This window comes from Carlito syrichta, unplaced genomic scaffold (genome assembly GCF_000164805.1).
Source record: "Carlito syrichta isolate Samal-C Ts95f unplaced genomic scaffold, Tarsius_syrichta-2.0.1 Scaffold315201, whole genome shotgun sequence".
Lineage (NCBI taxonomy): Eukaryota > Metazoa > Chordata > Mammalia > Primates > Tarsiidae > Carlito > Carlito syrichta.
Genome location: NW_007259297.1, coordinates 16,749 through 42,850, shown reverse-complemented (window position 1 = coordinate 42,850; position 26,102 = coordinate 16,749). Strand labels below are relative to the sequence as shown.

General features: G+C 38.0%; 1 protein-coding gene across 1 annotated transcript in view; it reads right to left on the bottom strand.

Moving 5' to 3' along the window:
- LOC103275056 (CUB and sushi domain-containing protein 1-like) overlaps nt 1-21,291 on the bottom strand; it is a gene marked incomplete at its 3' end in the record, with an annotated part of 411,423 nt that extends 390,132 nt beyond the window's left edge. Inside the window, exon 1 of the mRNA XM_021706144.1 lies at nt 21,162-21,291. Within this exon, the coding sequence (XP_021561819.1) occupies nt 21,162-21,291 (130 nt within the window). The remainder of the gene's footprint in view (nt 1-21,161) is intronic.
- Between the last annotated feature and the right edge of the window lie 4,811 nt (nt 21,292-26,102).

The following is a 26,102-nucleotide window of genomic DNA, read 5'->3' as shown; positions in this document are numbered from 1 at the left end:
TGTAGTTAAAAATCAAAAGTGAAATTATTCAGTAGATGAGTTTACTATACATCATTAACTATTACTAAAGTAAGATATGAAATTATGCAAATAGATGATCAGATACAAATTAGACAATTTGTAAAAGGCTTTGAATTAATTTGGCTCAAAAAGTGTAAATTACGTACATTTAAATGATTTTTCCAAAGCATGTTGATTCACAATACCTCAGTAGATCTACATAAAACTTTGTGAGCATGTAAATCAGTAAAGAAAATTCTATTCTATCAAATATTTTTTAATAATTACATTTCAAAATAAATAAAAGTTAATCAATAATAAAAAGATGCCAAGTATCAAAAAGAAAAGCAAAAAGGTGTTTTCATTTATATTCCCAACCAACCATACACTTGGGAAGACATGTGAAGCTTTAGTTCATACCATCTGGTAGTCATTTTCCTTCAGCTAAAACAAAAACAAAAACTGATTCAATGGCTTTCCACATAGGACATGATCCTCCTTTAGAGAACTAGAGCTACGTACGAATTGGCTTGAATGTTAATTCTCCATGTAAGGCATCATCTTGGTCCATATTTGGAATAAATAATCTCAAATAAAATCCACAGTAGTAAATTCACACTTTTTAGTGTAATGGCCGTTGTGACTTATTGTTATTGTATATTTTCACTGTTGGTACGTATTTCTTTGGAAATAGGCAGATGTATGTCATCCAGATTAATTTTGAGAGAATCTCTAATCATTTCAACCTTCAGAGCAATGGCATATGTTTTTAGTTGCATAACAACCAGTAATGTTGTTATACAGATCACATTCTAGTTGAAATTCCTTAGTAGCAATATCCTTACTCCATTGATGACCTTTGGATGAGTGACAACCCATTTGAGGTTATGTGTTCAGGGGATACTGTGGACTTCAAACTTTCCTGCTATACTGACTTTGAAATATGTCAGCCCTGACTTTTTTTTCCTTCAACATTTAATAGGCCAAATATTTCCTCAATAAAATGAAAAGCAGTATCTATTTTCTAACACATTTCCCCTTTTTGATCAGCAAGAGGTTATCTCAGAAGAATGAAACTTATTTGTATTATCCCTTTCTTTAAAAGAACAAACAATAACTTGATAACTTCTTTCATATAGCTATCATGGGATTATTGGGACATTTCTACACAAATAACAGAATTTTGGGTACTCGTCTCTGTTTCTATGGAATGTTTGCCAAGTCTCTAGCAGTTGGTGGTTTTTATCTCACATTAGCAAACACATGCTTACATGCTCTATATAAACAGATATAATAACAATTGCTGACTATTGGATAATAAATTATTTATATATATATTTAATTTTTTATAGACAAGAACTTGCTCTGTTGTCTAGGATGGAGTGAAGTGGTGCAATTAGTTCACTGTAGCTTCAAACTCTTGGATCCAAATGATTCTCCCATCCCAGCCGCCCATGTACCTGAGACTATAGTCATGTACCACCTCTCCCAGCGAATTAAGAGTATTTTATTTTATTTTATTTTTTTAGAGATGGAGTCTCACTATGTTTCGCAGCTGGTCCCAAACACCTGGCCTCCAGCTATCTTCCTGCCTTAGCCTTCCAAAGTGCTGGGATTACAGGCATGAACAACGCAATATTAGAGGTTTTTAGGTGGATAGTTTACTCAGAAATACGTTGTCAAAAATACGTTGCTTTTAAACTATTGTTTTGAATCATGTATTAACCAATCTCCTCTTGGACATGAAGAACTTGCAGCCCAGTGTGAGTCAGGAGCTGCATTTTCCAAGTGCTTAATCTGTCGCCATGCCACACATTTTTGTCTGGCCCTCTCCCTTCTCTCATTACATATTTTAATGTGTTGACTTGTAAAACACTAGTAATCGAATGCCTGTTACCATAATTTTTAGGTCCTACATTTTACTTATGTTCTTTTGTTTCCAATTCAACTACCATGATCTTAAATAAAGCTCTCTTTTAGTTGATGGTATTATTTTTTTAAAATACATTTTAGTTCCTACGCCTATGCCCTCAAAAACCTGATTGGGAAGGATGACAACAACAACAACAACAACAAAAACAACAACAACAACACCCTCTTGCACAACAAGCAAACAGTATTTGACTTGCATTCAGAATTTTCAGTCTTCCCAGCATTATTCTAACCTGCAGGGGTCCTATGGAATTTTAAGTACTCCAAATTCTTGCACTATTAAGTCTTATTTTGTGTTTTTTTTTTCCCTGTAACGTTGTTTTTCCTAGACTGTTTTTCGACCAGAGAGAAAACAAGTAAAATTTTTATAAGGATTCTAATACTAATAATTATCCTTTCAATTGATAAATCACTATAGCAGCAAAAATCAGAGGAAATGTTGTCTTTAAGAGTCTTCAGTTTAAACCAAGATGTTTATTTTGCTATTCAAGTAAAGTAAAAAATTATGAAATCACCGTAAGTGACCTTAGCAAAACTGAAAGCACTGGGAATTTCACAAGAGCCTTGGGAATTGTCGTCATCGCTATCTGTCTGATCCCATATCCTGCTCTGAGATCCTTGTTTGAATGTATACTGGCAGAATCAAAGAGAGATGTCTTTATGCCCTCTGCTGGCTCCCACAAACACAGAGTGACCGGCACCTGGAGAGATCCCTGGCTTGGCTCGAGGACGTACAGTCTGTCACTTCTGCTCTAGTCTCTTTCTGCAGATTTAAGGACTCTGGACTTAGGATTCAGGAGTAATTTGTAGTGCTTACTCAAAGATATCTTACAGGATGCCCAATTAAACATGGTCTTTTAACAGTGAAGATAGCATTTGACTAAGCCCATTTCTGTTACTTCACATAGGCTCTAAAACACCAGGCCAGTGACCAATAGAATAGAACAGAGATTCCGGAAGCAAAACCTCAATTTCTCAACCAACACATCTTCAACAAAGCCTCCACCAACAACCACTGGGGAGAGGTCAGTCTATTGAGTAAATGATGCTGGGAAAACTAGTTGATCATATGCAGAAGATTGAAACAAGACCCCTTAAGTAGAATCTTGGAAAGCACAGGAGTCACCCTAAGAGAAATTGGAATAGGCAATGAATACCTGATCACAACCCCATGCCATAAGAGACAAGATAGACAAGTGGGACCTCATTAAACTGAAAAGCTTCTGCAAAGCCAAAGAACCATCAAGAGAGTGGGGAGGCAGCCCACAGAATGAAAAAAATACATTTGTCAACTGTATGTTGTACAAAGGCCTAACATCTAGGATCTACAAGGAACTCAAACATGCCAAAAGGAAAAAAAAAAAAGCCCTATTAAAAAGTGGCCAAAAGATATGAATAGACATGTCTCAAAAGAAGACATAAGAGCAACAGATACATGAAAAACTGCTTAGCCTCGCTGATCAACAAAGAAATGCAAATCAAAACCACACTGAGATGCCACCTAACTCCAGTTAGGATGGTCATCATTAATAACAAAAAACATTGCATGCTAGAAAGGATGTGGAGAAAGGGGAATGCTTCAACATTGTTGGTGGGAGTGTAAATTAGTACAATCTCCATGGAAAACGATGTGGTGATTTCTAAAAGATCTAAAAATTGACCTTCCATATGACCCAGAAATCCCCCTTCTAGGAATATACTGGAGGAACTCATATCATTCCATAAAAAAGGTATCTACACACACATGTTTATTGCAGCACTATTCACAATAGCAAAAAAATGGAATCAACCGTGCTTTCCAGAGAAAGTGAACTGGATTTTAAAAATGTGGTACATATACACGATGGAATATTATGCAGCCATAAATAAGGGTAAAACTATGAACTTCCCAGCAACTTGACTGGATGTAGAGACTATCATACTCAGAAACAAAGAACTGTGTACCACATATTTTCACTCATAAGTGGGTCTTGAACATTTATCATTATATTGTAAAAAAAGGATTAGCAGTAGCAGGATAATGACATGGGAGGGGGGCACATAGCATCAATAAGGGCATCTGATCTCAAACCAGGCAAAATGGGGAGCAAAGGGAGGCCCAAACTTCATTTGTACCATGACCACTTATGTACCTAAATCTGAATCATACCCCACATCTTTAAAATTTAAAAAGAAAAATAAAGGTGAGGAAAGGGGAACTTTTTTTAAAGTTATTGTCTAATATAATCAAATATTTATATTAAATTTATATATAAATTTGTAACATTTTGGGGTTGCCCATGGAATGCAAATGCCACATGATGGTTGACTGGTAAAGTTTATCATATCTGCCAGTTCCCGGGTTGGCTGACTTGGATCATCATGGATGAAGTGCTTAAGCAGTCTTCATCAAAGCCTGATAGTCTTCCTGAATGTGGAGAATCACTCAATTCAAAGTGGCCCTCTTTGAAACAATAAAACCATTTTCTTGCCATGCTTTCCCCAATAGCATTCTCCCCATACATGGCACAGATGTTTCTAGTCACCGCCACTACCTTTACTCTCCTGTTAAACTCAAACAGAGAAATACAGTGGAAGTGTTTGATTTTTTTCTACTTGACACTCTATCTTTTTTAGCCCACGAATAGCATTAACTTTCTTCATATCTTCAAATTTCAAGGTGTATTCACAAGCACAACATTGTCACTGCAAATGACAACAAACAATAAACAAACTCCCAACACAGCAATGTTGCCATGCCAAAAACAAATGCTACAAACGTATGCATCAATTTAATATATAATTATTTTGTATTTATATTTCAGTATAATAAATTTAAATATATTACATAAACATAATATGATTAGATATTAGCACCTTATTTGTTAGTTCTCAGATTTTAAAAAATAAGAACTATTAAGTGACATGAATGATACATCTTCACCAAAAAATTTTCGTGATATTTCATAAATAATTTTAAATTATTTTACTTAAGTATATTCAGATTAATACAGTAAATATAAATTATATATTATCAACACAGGTTACATAATTTATGTATATATTTTGTCAGTTTTATACATATTTTTTTTTTTTTTTTGAGTTGGAGTCTCACTCTGTCGCCCAGACTGGAGTGCAGTGGCCGCTCCCGGCCACCGCAGCCTCGACCCGCTGGGTTCTGGCGATCCTTCCGCCTCAGCCTTCCAAATAGCCGGAATTATAGGCATGTGCTACCACGCCTGGCTGATTTTTTTGATTTATTGTAGAGATGAGGTCTCGCTGCCCAGGCGGGTCTCGAACTCATGGACTTAGGCAATCCACTCACCTCAGCCTCCCAAAGGCGTGGGATTACAGGCTGAGCCACCAAGCCCGGCTTACATATTTTCTATGTATTCAGAATAAGAAATTAATGCCATTGAAACACCATTAAAATGTATATGGACAGATACAAATATAAAATAAATATAGAAAATAAATAACTACACATTTATTTTTATAAGTTTGCTTAAACATACAAATATCAATACTGTTAGGTCAATATTGATTTAATTATTAAATCACATTGAATATGTTTATTAACAAAACTAATAATAATTATCAATTAATAATGCTATTAATAAATTATTTATTATGCAATTAGATTAAATAAATAAAATATTTAATACGGATGTTTCATCTATTATACATTGTTATATGAGAGTTTATTCATACTTCTTTACTATAGTACAATATATAGTAAGAGAAAAAGTTTTAAGCATTTTCATGAATTTCTTTATACATTTTAAAAGAGCAGAAATATTAAATTACCGATTGAGAATTTTTGGGATACACATGGTTTAGCATTATAATCAGTATTATTATTAACAATATAATCAATAAATCCTATTGATTTAGTCACTTAAAAACTTTATTATCTCAGAATATTTGTACATGTAATTTTATTCCACATATTATTCAAATATTTTGCGAATGTAAAATTAAGGAACCGAACTGATTTGGGGACTGCTCTTACAACCTGTATTGCATCTGCTAATGATCACTTTGAAGATACGTAGCTGCAAGGCATTTTGGAGAAGTATCAATCACCATACAGTGATATAATACGTGCATAATATCTCAGTTTCACAAGTTACAAATGATTAAGTTATATCCTCTTAAAAATATAATGACATATCACCTCTTTGTCCTGAAATCATAGCTAGTATAATTCACTGAATAGACTATGTGGGTTACTTAATGCCATGCTACTATTTTTATTTATGTAACCTTAATGGAATATATCAGATTGGTTTTAGTATGCTCTTAATATAGTAAATTATATATAGGTATCTCTAAATGTAGAAAGAACAACAATCTGATATTATACTCTATTTGTTCCTAAAACTGTGTAAGATATTAATTTGCATGAGGAACTATGAGATATTAATAATAAAAACAGAAAAGGGCATCAGATGTGTGGTGGATTCTGGCAAGTGCTTTTAAAATATATTATCTAAGTTAATCCTTACAAAATCTCTATGAGAAAATTATATCATTTTTCCTTTTAAGAAGTGAGGGAAGTGAGAGTTGGGAGTTATGTTGGTGTGTCCTGTTAGTTTAGTTGATAAAAGTATTAAGGTTTCCAATTTCCAAGCCCACACTGTTCTTTATACATTATTCCACTTTGTCTTTACTCTTAGGAAGATTTCAAGGAGATAATACTTTGTTACAGAGTATATGTTTAAAAAATGAAAAACACTCTTTCACTCTTCCCTTATATCGTGTGTTATACACCAAACATAAATTTCCATGTAAAAGATTCTAAAAGTCAGTATCATAAAACAAAACATGTGGTACAATTCTATTTTTAATAAAATAAGCATAGAAGAAAACTGGAAGTGTTGATGGATGCACTGTCTTAACCTTAGTTTGCTGACATGTAAACCATTGTAGTCATTGAACATCTACCATTATAACAATGTGGTTTTTAAAAAAAATTATTTTGTATGTGTATGTTATTATAATGCTCTACAATAAAATATGTTTTTATTTCTATAAAGAGAAAAAAAGTCATGTGAAAGGGAAGCAGAGATTCCACACCTCTCTCTGGGTACCACCCCTGCCCAGTCCACAGCCATGGAGGATGTCTGACTGTCGTCCCTCATCTACTACTGTGTCGATCAGCTGGGAGTACCTGGCCCAAGTCAGACAATGCTTCTGTTAACCACATTAATGGATTTGAATTATAAAAATGTTACCTGTGTCCCTAAGATTTACTCCTTTGAGAACTTTAGCTATGATGTATAAAATATATGAAGTCCTTAGTGGTGAACACCACAATTGAAAGGGTACCTTTGGATTGACTGCAGACATTGGGTTGACAGCAGCCCTCAGGTGTCATGGCAAATCCAAGGGTGAGGGAAAGTGGCTCCAGCAAAGAGAGGGCTAACTGGTGCCAAGAGAAGGCAGAACTGCCTTTTAGAAAGAAGTATAAGTGCCTTACAAGCACGTTGCAGTTCACCAGAACAACACCAGGGAAAGAACCAACCCTAGAAACACTTTATTTATGACTTCCTGGTTTGGAAACACCTGTGTCTAAGCCAAGAACTCTCTCATCTCTCTTTTCTTTAATTGGTTCTGGTAACTAAAGAATCAAAATTTCTTTCTCGTTCTCTTTTTCTTTTCTTTTCTTTCTTTCTCTCTTTCTTTTCCCCCTTCCCTCCCTCCCCTCCCTCCCCTCCCTCCCTCCCTTTCTTTTTTTCTTTCTTTTTGTTGTTATTATAAGCAAAGAAAGATCCTGAGTTGTCTGTATCCTGAGACCAAGGGGTGATCTCTGCATCCCTCTGACATATGTCACCGTTTGCCCAGAGAAGATACTCCAAGTGCACAATATTGGAGAGCCAATGCCCCACCCCCACAGTGGACCAAACACAGACACATGCAATCTGATCAGGAGACTTAGCATCAGACAATTTGGGAGCTTTTCCTGGGAAAGTCTGCTGGAGCTAGCTGAATGCTGGTAGTGAGAACTGAGGGAATGCAGGGAGGGAGCCTGAGGCAGACTCCCAGGGAAGCAGTGGAGAGAGCCCATCGCCAGACTGGACGGTGTGTCAGAGCACTGCCACCAGATTCCAAGATTTGGAGACTGATAACTGCTGGGAAAGGAGCATTAGCTCTCAGCAGAGAAACTGAGCACACTCTCTAACGCCTGGATAGAGAAGTGCTCCTGGGTGGCCTCTGTGGAACAACAAAACTACATCTTGAGACCAAGTGCTGATCTCTGCATTGCATTGGGACTGCTCTTTGCAACCTCAGAGAACATTACCCCAAGTGCACAAGCCCTGGCAGGTAACAGCAGATGCAGAACCCCAGATGATCCACTCTTCATCCTGATCCAGCTGCTGGGTGATAGATGCAGGCAGTGAAACCTACTGAGAAGGAGACTGGTGGCAGTTATAGGTTTGTTTGATTATCTCATTTGGCTGCTTTGTTTGTTGGCTGGTTTTATCTTTTCTTTCTTCCTTCTATTTCTCTTTCTTTGTTCTTTCTCTGTTTTGTGTGTGTGTGTGTGTGTGTGTGTGTGTGTGTGTGTGTGTGTACTTTCCTTTCTTTTTCTATATTTCTTTCCTCTTTTCCCTTCTCCTCCTTTTCCCTTTTTCTTTCCTTTCCCCCTTTCTTTTCTGTCTTATACCTTGTCTTGGACTCAGGAGTTATGAAAGCACACCCATTGTGAGGTCATATTGTGCAGAGATGAGGAACAGATCCCAGCTGGTCCATTCACCAGATAGCAAACATTATGACCTGCCAACAGGTTCTACATCCTTACAACCTCTTCATCCCCCAGTAAGTGCTCAAAATTGTAGAGACAGCACAATGTACCACTCCTAGCCCTACTTCAAAACTGAACAAACCTGGAGCCCTAGCTCAAGGAAGAACAAAAGATAGAGCACATATCAGAAGTGACTGCTTCTCCATTTTTCACTGAGCAATGGAATTACAGAGAAAAATAGGAGATTTGCTACAAATGAAGAAAAACCACCAAAGAACTGCTGGTAACCATCAGACCCCCAACAAAGAGTCTGTGCTAGAAAGAACAGCTACTGTGGTACAAACAATAGCTGTCTCTGAGAACAACAGTACCCAGAAGGTACTTATGGAGATGAGAGAATCCTTGGATAGAGTGAATAAAAATCAAGAAATGAAAGAACTAAGGCTAAAAAAAAAGTTGCAACAGAGCTTGACAAACTCAAGAAAATGTACTTAGAAATAACAGAAATAAAGAATTTCATCCAAGAAATAAATAACAAATGCCATCCAAGAAATAAATAACAAACTAACAAGCAGGAGAAGCACAATTGACCAAGCAGAAGAATCTCTGAGCTGGAAGAACAAAATATAGAATTAACCCAATCTATTACAAATATAGAATTAACCCAATCTATTACAAATATAGACAAAACTCTCTAAGAGATATGTGATTTTATCAAGAAACCAAACCTACATCTGATCAGAATAACTAAAATAGAAAAAGAAACAAAAAACACACTGGAACAATCATTCCATGAGATTATTCAAGAAAATTACCCTCATCTGTCCAGAAAGATGATATACAAGCACAAGAGAGTGAGAGAACCTCTGCAATACATCTTTTGATGTAATGTAACCCCTAGACACAGTGATTCACCTACACAAAGTAAATGTAAAAGAAAAAACCCTAAAGGCAGCCAGGGAAAAAGTTCAGATTACCTATTGAGGGAGACCAATCAGAATTGGTGCAGAGTTATTTGCAGAAACATTATAGGTCAGAAGGAATTGGACCCCAATCTTTAATGCTGTCAAAGATAAACAATTTCACTCAAGAATTTCCTACCCAGCCAAGCTAAGCTTCATCAACAATGGAGAATTAAAATCCTTCATAGACATCTAATCCCTAAGAAAATATGCTGCTTCAAAACCAACTCTACAGGAGATGCTTAAAAAGCTGCTGTGCACAGAAGAAAAAGGAAACAAATGAAAGACTGTATACTTCACAAGATTACAGATAAACACAGAAGCAGTAGAACACACAGGTTACCTACAAAAATGAAAACACACATATATGAAACCAAAAGCTAAACAAAAACAAAACATCCTAATAAGAGCATTATTACAGGGATAAATGCTCATATTTCAATAATCAACCTGAATGTGAATGAAATAAATGTATCACTGAAAAGACATAGAATGGAAAACTAAACTGAAAAATATGACCCAGTAATTTGCTGTCTCCAGGAAACTCATCTCACCACAAATGATGCCCATAGACTCAAAGTTAGAGGATGAAAAACAAATTTTCAGGTGAAAAAATCACAATGTAGTCAGGAGTCACAATCTTTTTTTTTTTTTTTTGTTTTTTGAGTTGGAGTCTCACTCTCTAACTCAGACTGGAGTGCAGTGGCCGCTCCCAGCCACCGCAGCCTCGACCTGCTGGGCTCCGGTGATCCTTCCACCTCAGCCTTCCGAGTAGCTGGAATTACAGGCATGCGCCACCACGCCCAGCTGATTTTTTGATTTATTGTAAAGATGAGGTCTCGCTGCCCAGGCGGGTCTCGAACCCGCGGTCTCAGGCAATCTACTCACCTCAGCATCCCAAAGGTGCAGGATTACAGGCTGAGCCACCAAGCCCGGCAAATCACAATCTTAATATCAGACAAAACAGCATTTAAGCTATCAAAAATTTAAAAAGACATGGAAGGACACTATATAATGATAAAAGGATGGATCCATCAAGAAGAAATATCTATCCTGAACATATATGCACCCAACACAGGAGCACGAGCATTTATAAAGCCGCTACTCTGTAAACTAAAAAAAAAAAAGATACTGACTCTAACACTATCATAGCTGGAGACATAAAACCCACTAACAACCCTAGATAGATCATCAAGGGAAAAAAATCAAAGAGATCTGGAACCTCAACTTGACACTTGACCAAATGGACTTAGTAGATACCTACAGAACACTCCATCCAACAACCACAGAATATACATTCTATTCATCACCACATGAAGCATACTTCAGGATTGACCATATCCTTAGCCACAAATCAAGCATAAATACATTTCATAAGATTGAAATATTGCCATGTACCGTCTTAGACCACAGTGGAATAAAAATAAATGTCATCACCAACAAAATTACCCCCAAACCCACAAAGACAAGGGCACTAAATAGCATGACACTGAACAACTCCTGGTATAACATAGAAACCAAAACAGAAACGAAAAGATTCCAGAAAACAAATGAAAATGAAGAAACATCTTACCAAAACCTCTGAGATATCATGAAAACAGTACTGTGAGGGGAATTTATATCTCTATGAATACACATCAAAAGAACAAGGATAACAAGTTAATAGTCTAACAAGTCACCTCAGAAAGCTTGAAAGGCAAGATCACCAAAACCTTAACTTCAGCAGAAAAATCCAGATCACCAAAATAAAAGTCCAAATACAGAACACAGAAGACAAAAATACCTAGAAAAAAATCAACAAGACAAAAAGCAGGTTCTTTGAAAGGATAAACAAGATTGATAGACCCCTTAGCCAGAATGACCAAGAAAAAGCCAAAATAGGCACAATCAGGAATGCAAAGATCAAGTCACAACTGACCCTGAAGAAATATAAATGATTACCAGAGATTACTATGCACACCTGTATGGAAAAAAAAAAACTTGATAACCTAAATAAAATGGAGGACTTTCTAACATCACAAAACCTCCCAAGGTTGAAACAAGAAGAAATTGAGATTCTAAATACACTAATAACAAACCAGGAAATAGACTGTCATAAGAAAACTAGCTACAAAAAAAGCCCTGGACCAGATGGATTTTATGTTTTGTAGAATTCTACAAAACATAAAAGGAGGAGCTGATGGCAACCCCACTGAAAGTTTTCCAGGCACTCAAGAGAGACAGAACTCTCCCCAAATCATTTAAGAAGCTGACATCAGTCAGATACCCATACTGGGTAAAGTTCCAACAAATAAAGAGGACTATAGGCTAATATCACTGATGAACATAGATTCAAAAATTCTCAACAAGATTCTGGCAAAAAGATTCAACAACACATCACAAAAATCATCCACCATGACCAAGTAGGCTACATCCCCAAGATGCAGGGTTGGTTCAACATCCACAAGACCATAAATTAAATTAAATACATTAACAGATATAAGAACATGAACCACATGATTATATCAATAGATGTGGGAAAAGCATTTGATAAAATCCAGTGTCTCTTCTTGATAAAAACTCTCAAACACTAGGCATAGAGGGAGCATACCGCAAAATAGTAAGAGCCATCTATGATAAACACATAGTCAACGTATTGCTAAACAGATAGAAATTGGAAACATTTCCCTTGAAAACCAGAATAAGACAAGGCCCCACTGTCACCACTCCTGTTCAACATAGTGCTGGAAGACCTAGCTAGAGCAATCAGACAAGAGAAGGAAATCAGGGGTTTCCAAATAGCAAAACTAGAAGTCAAGTTATCCTTCTTTTCTGACAATATGATCCTGTACCCTGAAAATCCAAGATAATCAGTCAAAAACCTCTTTTCACTAATAAAGGACTTTGGCAAAGTCTCATGGTACAAAACAAATGTGCAAAAGACAGTCACATTCTTATAAACCAACAACAAACAGGCAGATAGCTAAATAAAAAGCACAATCTCATTCACAATAGCCACCAAAAAATGAAATACCTTGGCCTCTTCCTAACCAGAGAAGTGAAAAATCTTTACAGCAAAAACTACAAAACCCTGCTCAAAGAAGTCAAAGATGACACAAACAAATGGAAAAATATTCATATGAATGGATTGGAAGAATCATCCTATCTATAGTCAATCTATAGATTTAGCACTATACCCATTAAATTACCAACATCATTCTTTTCAGACCTGAAAACAACAATAAAAACATTTATATGGAAACATAAATGATCATAAATAGCGAAAATAATCCTTAGCAAAAGAAACAAAGAAACAAAGCAAGAGGTATCACACTTCCAGACTTTAAGGCTACAGTAATCAAAGCAGCCTGTTATTGGTACAAGAACAGGCATATAGACCAGTGGAACAGGATAGAGATTACAGAAGCAAAACCTCAATTTCTCACCCAATTCACCTTGGACAAAGCCTCCAACAACAACCAATGGGGAGAGGAGAACCTATTTAGTAAATGGTGCTAGGAAAACTGGCTGACTATGTGCAAAAAAAAAGAAACAGGACTCCTACCTATTATCATATACAAAAATCAACTCCAAATGGACCAAACATTAAGAATCTTAGAAAACACTGTAGACACTCTTACAGAAATTGGAATAGGCAACCAATTACTAATCAAAACCACAAAAGAGCATGCCATAAGTGTTATACAGACAAGTGGAGCCTCATCAAACTGAAAAGCTTCTGTAAAGCAAAAGAAACCATTAAGAGAATGGAAAGACAGCCTACAGAATGGGAAAAAAATATTTACCAACTTTATATCTGACAAAAGTCTAACATCCAGGATCTACAAGGCTCTAATGTGCCAAAAGGAAAAAGAACCCAAACAACCCCATTAAAAAGTGGGCAAAATATGAACTTTGTAGCAACTTGGATGGATTTAGAGTCACAGAAACAAAGAACAAGAGTACCATATATTCTCCCTCTTAAGCTAACCTTGAACAATTTTCATAATACTATAAGAAAGGGAATGCCAGTAGTGGGAAACTGCCAGGGGAGAGGGGTGGGATTGGCAATTGAGGGAAACTGCCAGGAGAGGGAGGGGCACACCTTTTCAACAAGGGTACCTGCATAATGAGCATTTTTTATACTTATCCCTGAATTGTACCCCACATCTTTAAAATTAAAAAACTTAAAAAATAATAGGCAAAAGACATGAATAGACACTTCTCAAAGAAGACATACTTCTCAAAGAAAAAATGCTCAGCCTCACTAATCATCCGAGAAATGCAAATCAAAACCACATTGAGATACCACCTAATCCCAGTAAGAATGGCTATTGTTAGTTAATTAAACCAAAAACAACAGATGCTGATGAGGATTCAGAGAACAGGGATCACTCTCCACTGTTGGTGGGAACACAAACTAGTTCAACCTCTGTGGAAAACACTGTGATGATTCCTAAAAGAACTAGAAATTGACCTTCCATATGACCTAGCAGTCCCCTTTCTGGGCATCTACCCAGAGAAACTTAAGTCATTCCAACAAAAAAGATACCTGTACATGTATGTTAATTGCAGCATTATTTACAATAGCAAAAACATAGAAACAACCATGCTGCCCATCAAAACTGGACTGGATAAAAAAAAATGTGGTACATGTACACGAGGGAATATTATGCAGCAATTAAGAATAAAATTATGGACTTCGCAGCAACTTGAATTTATTTAGAGTCTACAACACTCAGTGATTGATCACAGAAACAAAGAACTGAGAACCATATGTTCTCACTCATGTGTGGACCCTGAACATGTATCATAATACTACAAGAAAGGGATTGGCAGTAGCCAGAAACTGCCAGGGGAGGAAGGGGCAGCACATAACACCAATAAGGGTAACTGATCTGAAACCAGGCAAAGGCCCAAACTTACCTGTACAAAGACCACTTGTACTTCGAATCTGGAATTGTACCCCAAATCTTAAAAAAAAAAAAAGAAAAATACAAAGAAAAGAAAAAAAAGAAAAGGAGGAGGAATTAGAAGCAAAAGAAGAAAGGATGAAGGAAGAAGGGAGATAAGAAAAGAAATTTAAAAACACTCTAGTTTTTGCATCATGGAATTCAGTCTTGGGAGACAGATAAATCTGGTTACACAGAGAGGAGGGAGGAGTGGGGGAAGAAGGGGTGAGGAGAAGATAGCACCCAGACACGCTGGAAGCAAAGCCGGAAAGAATACAGAGAGTTCACAAAACAGGAATTGCCTGTAAAAGAGAGGGCTTTTAAGAAGAAATGCAAGAACCCAGGTCAGGCACTGAGGCAAAGGTCAAACCATGAAAACTCTTTTTGAATTAGATTCTTAATGAGAAGCAGAGACCCTTACTTGCTGGTTTTTGTATTTTCTTTCTCATATTCATTCAACATGACATTCAGATATATTTTCCTCTGTCATGTACATATGTGTGCTTATTTTTAGTTGTTTGAAAAATACAATGGGCAACCCAAAACAAACCTGGAATTATCTTTTGGAGGGTGGGCACCTTGTAGTACAGGCTTCCCCTGCTGCATAAATGTTCTGGGAACCCATCAGCATCAGTATACCAGCTAGCAATGTTGTGAGAGAGGTTGCTTTCGGCTTCAGTGAATTTTTTTTGGAGATTCTTTCAGTGCATTTTCCCACTTCATGATGGGTGATTTATGAGTGCACTTGCTCACACTGAGCTGAATGTTCAGCATTTTTTGACCAAAAACGGCATGACCCCCATGCCTTACCCTCCCTATATCAGTCAATCTCGCCCTGAGCAACTCTTTTTTGATTCCCCAATGAAAAATGTCTTCAAAGGGAAATTTTTTTGCTGATGTGGAGGAGGTGAACAAAAAACAGCAGAAGCACTAAAAGGTGTCAAAATTGACAAGTTCAAAAACTGTTTTGAATGATGGAAAAGTGTCTTGATCAAAAAAAAGTGTATTGCATCAAAAGAGGGTGTTTTAAAGGTAACTAAAGTTTAAACATGTAAGAAAAAATATACTCTTAATAAATTATGTGTGTGTTTTTTTTTTCTGTTATTTTGTTTTCTGTTAAACTGTGAATTATGTTTATGGTGTTTGTCATGGGAGTACACTCAATCAATAGGTTTTCTTACAAAATTAAATGTTGGCACATGGTAAAAAAAGATAAAACTAGCCTAGTATGGCAACATCTTTCCTACTGCAAGAACAAAACATATTTCCAGGATAAAATGAGAAATAATTAGGAATTATCATTAGAGAACATAAACAGAAAAATGAAATAGAAGGCTTGTGTTAAAAAAATTACAGAAATTTAGTGATAAAATACAAACAATACAGTTTAAATTCTTTATATTTTAGTTAGGGAAACTGGAGTCCAAAAAGGTTAAGTAACTTTCAAGGTGTGGTTTGTGGCAGATGTAAAATTAAGCAGAGATTCTCTCAACAGCTGCAACATCTTGGGGAAGAAAGCTATTTAACCTTATGGACCTCCATTTTCTCATTTGAAATATCCACCACGCAATGTTATTGGGAAGATTTAATGACATACCTTTCACTGTACACCTGATGTTGTTCAATAAAGAGAAGTTACTACAAATATCTGTCCTCTCCGTTTTCTCTGGCAAACAGCATAGGCTAAATTATTTCAGTATTTTCTTTCAACTCTAATATACTATAAGTCTGTCTCTATGATTCTTAACCTCAGGGAAATGTCATCAAGGGATGGTATAACACACAGGTTTATTGTATAAAAGATCATTGAGGTAGACAATAGCACGTGATAGACACAGAAAGAATACAGGTAAAACAATATTATCCTAAAAGCCACTTGCACACTTCATTTTAAAATGGATTGCTTGCATAGTATAAGCAAAGACTAAGAGATATGAATTTGAAATTGTCACTCAGAAACACAAGGTTTACTGTACCATAACTCACATAAAACTAGTTGTATTAAAAACTCATGCCTTTTAACTTAGAAGTAAGTCGATTTAACATTTTGTTTTTACAATATTTGTGTTTATTTCTCTCCTAATGTTACTGTGTTATAGTTAAAAGACAAAGAATAACAAATTTTTAACAGATCACATATTTTCATTTGTAAGAAGCAAACAATTCAAATGATTACTTTTCTATGTTAGAAAAATCAAAATCACCATGGAAATAGCACTTGAAAATGGAAATAGATAGTTAATTGTGGCCAATTTCATTTAGTTATCCAACACCTACTTAACAAAATATTGATTGAATGCCTCGTACACAAAGACGGTGTCAGCTCCTGGGAGGTGTCAGTTTTCCCAGTGCTTAACAAGATGATCTCATGGAGAAACTACAAAGAAATATAACCTCAGAGACAGTCACTGGTGCAAACTGGAAGAGGTGCTGTGAAGGAAAGAACAAAATGCTATTCGAGAGAGTAATGGCTAGAGCGGAGGGAACATCAGATTTTAGATGGGGTCAAGGCTGGTCTGTGAAGGAAAATGACAGTTAAGTTGAAACAGAAAGGATGAGCCAGAGTTCACTAAGTGAGTGTGAACTTAATAACCCTCTTGTCAAGTAAACAGCAAACACCTCAGGAAGGAAGAGATTAGAGCATTCAAAGAGCCAACCAACCAACCAACCAAACAAACAAACAAACAAATGGCTCATACTGTTGAAGCTTGAGAGGAAACAGGAATCAAAGATGCTTAGATGAGCAAGTCCAAGTTACACGTGAAATACTTCACTCTAGCTATTCCTAGAGATCCAATTTGGAGAAGGTCGAGCAGAAGAAGGCAGAAGGGAGACAACTAAAACAGTTCAGGCAAAAATGGCGGTGTTTGGAACTGGTATGCTGACTTGGGGATGGAGAGCAACTGACAGAATTTCACTGTGTTTGATATAAAATGCCAAAAATGTTGTGACTGGTTTGGTCACAAGGAATGAGAGAAATGGAGTTATCTGCCTGAAGCAAATGAGTAAAGGGAGATACCCTTCACCGTGGTAGAAAATACAACAGAGAAACAGATTAAGGTTGGCAAGAACAGGGTCCCGTTTCTGATCTGTTGAAATCCAGATGTCAATAGTCAACAGAGGGGAAACCTCAATTAGTCTGTGGGTTGTGTGTGTCTTGAAGTGATCATTATGGAAACTTGGGACTCATTGTCATTCAGGGATGATTTAAAACCATGGGAAGTCTGAGCACAGTGGCTCATGCCTGTATCCCCAGCACTCGAGAGGCAAAGGTGAGAGGATTGCCTGAGCCCAGGAGTTTGAGACCAGCCTGGGCAACTTGGTGAGACCTCAACTCTATAATAAATAAATAAATAATTAGCAGGGGTTGGTGGTGAGCTCCTGTAATCCCAGTCATTCAGGAGGCTGAGGCAGAAGGATCACCTGAACCCAATGAGTTGAAGCTGCAGTGGCCTACACTCCAGCCTGGGTGACAGAGTGAGACTCCCACTCAAACACATAAGCAAACAACAAAAAAAATGAGATCACTGATGTGGTCTAGAATGGGGTCCTAACACTCGGTCCCACTCTTGATGAATCTAAGCATGCTTCTTTGCACATGCCATTCTGTCCTCCTGAAATAATGTCCAGCCATGTCTCCTACTTGCTGTCTTCTCAGTATATAGATATCAACTTGAATCATCACCTTTGGCATGGCCCTCTCTGCACACCCTGACTAACTAGTAACATCCCTTCCTCTCCTTCTCTGTCTAACTGCTCTATTTTATTTTCTTGATAGACCTTAACACTATCAGAAATCATTTCATTAGTTTATCCAGGACTCTTTCAACTACAAAATAAGCCCCCATAGTGGCAGAGAGTTTTTGTCTTGCTCATTGTTCTAGTCCCAAAATCTGCATGGGGACAGGCATATAGCAGGAAAACCATGTAGGAGTAGATGATTGATTCCAGTAGCAGAAAGCAGCAGATAGGTCAACCCACAGCAGAGTCTGGAGAGGCCTGTACAACCTGAGATCAAGAGCCGACAGACAGAACTGCAAAGAGGTTGAAGAGCAAGCAGATTGGCCATGGGCAGTGTAGGGGAGTCCAGATAGGAGGATGTCTCAAGACTGAAAAGGTGCGAGCAGTTGGAAATTATGCTAAGAAGTAAATGGAAGATAAGTAAAAATCCACTGGTTTGGCAACATTGAAAAATAATTGGTGGTTTCAGCAAGTCCAGTTCAGGTGGAATAATGAAAGACCAAAGTCATCAGATAGAAGGAAGAATTGCCACTATTCAAGAAAAAAATGCTCAGAGTATAGCACTTGATTAAACAAGTGCTCTCAAAAGATTCATCTTGAAGGGAATTGGGAATTTTCTGCCTTAGGCACTAGTAGGTAAATAAGTGACCTGAAATACTTAAATCTATCTTTGAAACTTTAATTCTCCCCTGGTCCAAAGATCATCTGGCTTTATGCAGGGTAGACAACCTCACAGAAAGTTGCCTGTCCCTCAACTATTGTATTGCACTGTAGGAGCCTCAAGTTACAAATTGTACAGTTAGAAAATATTGATTCTATAGCCATAGGTGAGTTCACCATGCAATTCCCATTATTTACTTAATTTTTTTTACTCAGATATTGTTATTGTTTTTTATTATTATCAGAAAAAAATTGAACAAACACTTTTTTCTTAAAGTTCTCAGTAGGGAAAAATAATCTAATTCAAAACAAGAGATATTGAAAAGCAAAATTACTCAGGCAATAATTTTATAAAAGGTGATAATTTCTAGTGCTGGTCTTTAGTGCTCTGGTGCTATACCCATTTATCAGGGAGAGACCACATCTTAGATCAACAGTGCCAGCTGGGACATCCTTCCATTTCATCAGGGTGAACCTTACTCTCCTTCTCAGACCTTCATCCCTGACCCCCAGCCCCACTTACCCTCACTGAGTTATTGAGCGCAAAGTAAAACTATGCCTGGGTACTTTCCTCTTATAGGAGAGTCTTTTTCAATGAGAGAAACACTAAAAGCTCCTAGGTATATATCTCATTAAAATGCAATGATAAAACCTCACATTGTGATGGGTGTTGAAAATGAGTGTTGATTGGGCAGCGAGATGTCTGACGGCTGCAGCTGTTTCTTCTTCTTCCTCCTCCTGCTCTCCCTCCCCTTCCCTTCCCTTCCTCCTCCTCCTCTTCTTCCTCCTCCTCCTTCTTCTCCTTATCAGGGTCTCACTCTGTTGCCCAGGCTGGAGGGCAGTGGTATGATCACAGCTCACTTCAGCCTTGACCTCCTGGGCTCAGATGATCCTTCTGCCTCAGCTTCCTGAGTAGCTGGAATCATAGGAACGCGCCACGATGCCCAGCTATTTTTTTTTTGTTGTCGCTGCAGCATTGAGATCTCACTATGTGGCCCAGGCTGTCTCAATCTCCTGGGCTCAAGCAATCCTCCTACCTTGACCTCCCAAAATGATGGGATTACAGTAGTAAGCCACCATGCCTGGCCTCTTTCTTATGCATTAAAAGATAATTCTCTATTGCCTAATTATAATACTAACTTTTCTGCAATAATTTCTTTATATATTTAAAAATCCTACTTAAAATAAAAGCAACCCTAATGATTCCGTCATCCATGCTATTTACACCTGGGAGTGACTTCAGTTAAAAAGATGACAGCATCAAAGTTCAGCTGTCACTGCTCTTGTTTGGTTTCATGTCAGGTCATCTCCATGTGCTTTCCCCAGGCACAAAGAGTGCTTCACTAATGTGGTTTCTTCAGGGACTGCATCCCTGGTTAGTTATTCTTCTTCAAGAAGGAAGCTCTCCGAGAAGGGTAGATGACGAAATGAAGTAAGGGGCTTTAAAAATTACAGTGATCATTTTGGAAGTACAAATCCACTTGGGAAAACAAAAACAAAAACAAAAACAACATTCTGAAGAGCAGGTGATTTCAACCCTGAGAGGTAGTTTTCCTTAGTGATCATCCTATCACCGGTACTTTTAGTTTAAAACTCTGTGCCTGTCTGTATCCTATCACTGTTAGATTTAACCATTGCTGACATCTTTTTTACATCTTTCCTATAATTTTCCATCACTGATGAGATTATAGACAACAAATCCTTGACCATTGTGCATTATGAGCACTTTCTCTCATATAATTTAAACAAAACACAATTTAAAATGTCTATCCTGGGTGTAACATAAATGACAATGTCTGAGAAGAACCACCTGAAAGTATGTTCATAATACACAGCCTGAAGCCCCAGGAGGAAGACTCAGAAATGCATTGTGTTACAGGCGTCATTGGTTGTGCCATATTATCTTTAGATTGACAGGTTTGGAAACCAGGTGAGACTTTACAGTGAAAGAATGCTACCTCTCCTCGGAGGATGCAAATAAAATCTGACATATGTAAATACAAGCTTGTTCCCAATTCAGAAGTGAGGAACAAATGCAATGGAGTCAGAAGGCAATTGAGAATCACACTAGTAGTACTTTCACACAGAAAACATCCTTCATTTATAACTACTTTGATAGTCATCCTAATTTATAACTGTGTTATTCATATTTCTTAATTTTAAAAAATAAATGCTGGCTGCTTCTGCTCCCTCGCCCCAGCCCGGTACACCGTTCCTCTGGGAGTGAACTGTCGGTGCAATCAGTCTCTCCCCTAGAATTCCTCTCCAGGACGGAACCAGACCGAACCGACGCTGCTGGGCCTTCCGATCCCCTCAGCCATCTCTCAAGTCTGGCCATGCTGATGGAACCAACAAGAAGTCTCTGCACCTTGACATTCAGAAACTGAAGGAGAAGAGGGACATGCTAGACAAGGAAATCTCCTACTTAATTTCTGAGAGAGGCAAGATGGCAACAGCATAGGTGAACTGGTGAGATTCTCTGAATGGACCAAGGCTGCATACTGCTGAATAGACAGACTGTAAAGCAGAGGGAAAAGTGAACAAAGCCAGAAGACCCTCATAAGGAAGAACAGGTCATTGCAGAAGAGAAATAAAAGCAACCGCACCTTTCCTCAAAAACAGAATTGAAGAGGGGGAGGGAAAGGAGGAGAGGAAGAAAAATCTACAGAAATGAAGAAAAACCAAAAGAAGAGTATGGGTCTCTCCCAGATGCCTGGGAGAGTAGACACTGAGAAAACTGACTTTGGAATGCAAACAGTGAAAAGCCCCCAGAATGAAGGGTCTCAAACTGCAAATGTAGATATCAAAACAATAATGGAGAGATTAAAAAGAATTGAGGAGACACAAGAAGAAACTAGGAAGGAGCTGATATCTGAGATAACAGTAGTAAAGAATACTGTGAATGAAATAAATAACAAATTGATAAGCATGGAAAGCAGAATTACCCAAGCAGAAGAAAGAATCTCAGAGCTTGAGGACCAAAATATAGAAATAACAAAAACTCTTAAAAACACAGAAAATAAGCTAAAAAAGACATAACAAAACCTTCAAGAGACGAGTGACTACCTCAAGAGGCCTAACCTAAGAATAATCGGACTCCCTGAGGCAGAAAGAGAAACAGAGACCACATTGGAACAAACTTTCCATGAGATCATTCAAGAAAACTTCGCTTATCTAATCAGTGATGCAAAAATTCAAACACAAGAGATTCAGAGAACCCCCATAAGACAACAAATGAGAAGACCAACTCCTAGACACATAATAATTCGCCTAAATAAAGTAGGCACAAAAGAAAAAATACTAAAGGCAGCAAGAGAAAAAGGCCAGATCACCTACCATAGAAGACCAATCAGAATAGCAGCAGATTTGTCTGCAGAAAACCTGCAGACTAGGAGAACTTGGAGCCCTATCTTCAAAGTCCAAAAAGATAAACAGTTTCAAGGGGGATGCGGAAAGATGGCGACAGGGCAACCAGGCGTCTGAAGCCCTCTGCAAGGGAGATCTGCAGTGGGTCTCTGACTCTCGCCCTGGTGGGCTGGGGACCCCAGCATCACAGCCTGCTCTACAGACAGAGTTCGGCCGCTGCCATCGGAACAACTGGACAGTTTTGACTGCATTCCAAATGGTCCCGCCGCCGCCGCTGCCCCTCCCCCCCACCGCTACTGCCCCTGCCATCGCCGGCGCCACTGCCGCCATGGCCTCTGGGAGGGGTAGCATTTCGCACCACATGGCCCAAGGAGATCCACAATGAAACGCTTCAGGGAAGATCTGCTGGGATCGCTGCCACCTATCCTGCATCCAAGACTGTCCTGCTGGCCCAGCGTGGGGCTCCTGTTGCCTGCTCGGAGGCAGGCAGCGATCTTGTTCCTGTCTGGCCCACCCCCTCTGTGGTGAGCAGATGAGATAGCACCACCTGCTGGCGATTCAAGGTAACAACACCGAAATGGGAGAAACAAGCTTGATAAAGACATTGAACAAACTGCTGAAGGAAGGTTAATCTGGACTGTCCTTCACAGCAGATCAGGGGCAATTGACTCTAACTGCAAACTAATTTACCAGCTTGAAAAGAAAACTAGAAATCAGACCTGAAAGGACATTGGACTTAAACGAAAGGTCTCAGAGTGTGCTTCATTGATTCTATCAGTTTAATGACTTAATTCTATTCCTATGTATTGTTCCCTTTTTTCTTTTTTCCTTTTTCTTTTCTTCTCTTTTCTTCTCTCTGTAAACCATATCTTTGTATAGAGGAACAGCACACTAGCAAGGTGGTTGGTTATCTTGTATATTAGCATCAATATATGTTCTATTTTTGTTTGTATGACAGTTGGTTTGACTGTAGCTGTGGTCTATTGTTTTTATCTGTTTCAGTATAGGCCTCTCTCTCTATTTGCTGGCACACTCATTTGTTTCCCCCCTTACTCCTCTATCTCTCCACTCCCCTCTTCAACCCACTATCTGCTCCATTCTCTCCCCTCTGCTAACCACATTTTATTTCAGGGAGTAAACCTACAGCCCCACTGCACGGACAGATTCCAGGGCAGTGGGAAGTGGGTTCCACATTATCCACACGCCTGTCAGCGAATACCAGGACCTGCAGACAGATTTTGAATCACAGCTCTCCCCTTAAATACATCTCAAAACTGCAAAAAGGACCACCTCCAACCTACAGTGCAACTTCAGAATTGAACAAAGTAAGAGGACATACATAAAGAATAGGAGATTGAACAAACAGAAGTAAAACCAATCCCTTTACCCCTGAACAACAGAATTAAAGAAGACGGTGACGTGGAGGGAAGGAAAAAGTAGAGAGGGGGAAAAAATCGCACAAATGAAGAAAAACCAAAAGAAGAATATAGGTCCTACACAGACCCCTGGGAAATCAGACACTGAGAAAACAGATTCTGGAACACAGACAATGAAGAGTCCCCAGAATGACTGGTTACATGCAACAAACCCAGACATCAAGACATTAATGGAGAGAATTTTAAAAATTGAGGAGAGACAAGAAGAAAATAGGAAGGAGCTGATGTCAGAAATGACAGCTGTAAAGAATACTGTGATGGAAATCAATAACAGACTAATAAGCATGGAAAGCAGAATCAGCCAAGCCGAAGAAAGAATACAAGAGCTCTAAGGCCAAAACACAGAACTAACCCAAACTGTCAAAGCAGAGAAAAGAAGCTCAAAAAGACAGAACAAAACCTGCAAGAGATGAATAATCACTTCAAGAGACCAAACCTAAGAATAATTGGGCATCCTGAGGCAGAAAGAGAAACAGAAGCCACGTTGGAACAAACATTTCATGAAATCATTCAACAAAACTTCCCTCATCTTATTAAGGTTGAAAAAATTCGAACACAAGACATTCAGAGAAACCCTGCAAGACAACAAACCAGAAGACCAACTCACAGACACATAATAATTCGCTTAAACAAAGTAGCTATGAAAGGAAAAATCCTAAAGGCAGCAAGAGAAAAAGGCCAGACTACCTACCAGGGAAAACCAATTAGAATAGTAGCAGATTTATCCATAGAAATGCATCAGGCCAGGAGAGCCTGGAGCCCTATCTTCAAAGTTCTAAAAGAGAAACAATTTCCACCAAGAATAACCTACCAAGCCAAACTAAGCTTCATTAGTGAGGGAGAATTGAAATATTTTCCAGACATCCAATCCCTAAGAACCAACGCTACCACCAGACCACCTCTACAAGAAACACTTAAGAAAGTACTGGACACAGAAGAAAAAGAAAAAAGAACAACAGCATTCTTCACAACATTACAAGCAAAATATTAAACACACACATGAACCAACTCCAAAACCCAAAAAAAGACAACAAATAAACAGAATCACCTCTGTAAGAACCTTATGACAGGGATCAACTCTTGCATTTCAATTATTAGCCTATATGTAAACACACTAAATGCACCACTGAAAAGACATAGAATGGCAAAATGGATAAAATATCATCAGGCAGCAATCTACTGCCTTCAAGAGACTCACCTCACTAGAAAGGACACACACAGACTCAAAGTAAGAGAATGGGAAACAAACTTTCAGGCGAACGGAATACAAAAGGAAGGAGGAGTAGCAATCTTAATTTCAGACAAAATACCCTTCAAGCTATTAAAAAGCAAAGAAGGTACACAATGCCACGACATAATGATAAAAGGCTCAATCCATCAACAAGAAATATCTATCCTAAACATATATGCACCCAACATAGGTGTGCCAACTTTCATAAAGCAACTTCTTGGAAAACTAAAGAAAGATATTGACTCTACCACTATCATAACTGGGGACTTTAATACCCCACTCACAACCTTAGACAGATCATCAGGACAAAAAAATCAGCAAGGAGATCCGGAAGCTCAATGTGACTTTGGACCAAATGGACTTAATTGATACCTACAGAACACTCCATCCAAAGACTACAGAATACACATTCTACTCATCACCACATGGAACATATTCTAAGATCGACCACATACTCGGCCATAAATCAAGCATAAGCAAATTTAAAAGGACCGAAATTCTACCAAACACCTTCTCGGACCACAGGGAATAAAAATAAGCATTGACAACAACAAAGTCCCCCCAAAACCCACAAAAACATGGACACTAAACAGCATGATGCTGAACAAATCCTGGGTCAACAAAAAATCAAAACAGGGATCAAAAGATAACTGGAAAGAAATGAAAATGAAGAAACATCTTACCAGAATCTCTGGGATGCCCTGAAAGTTGTATTAAGAGGGGAATTTATATCCCTACAAACACACATGAAGGAAATGGAAGGAACAGAAATTCACAACCTGACAAGCCACCTAAAGAAGCTGGGAAAGCAAGACCACAAAAACCCTAATTTCAGCAGAAGATTCTAGATCGCCAAAATAAAAGTCCAAATCTAGGACATAGAAGACAAAAAGAAAAAGAAAACTTCCTAAAAAAAAAAGCCCTGGTCCAGATGGCTGTCCAGCAGAATTCTACAAGACATTCAAGGATACCAATCCTACTGAAGGTATTCCAGGAGATTGAAAAAGATGGAACTCTCCCCAAAAAATTTTACGAAGCCAACATCACATTGATACCCAAGCCAGGTAAAGATCCAACAAAGAAAGAGAACTACAGGCCAATATCTTTGATGAACAT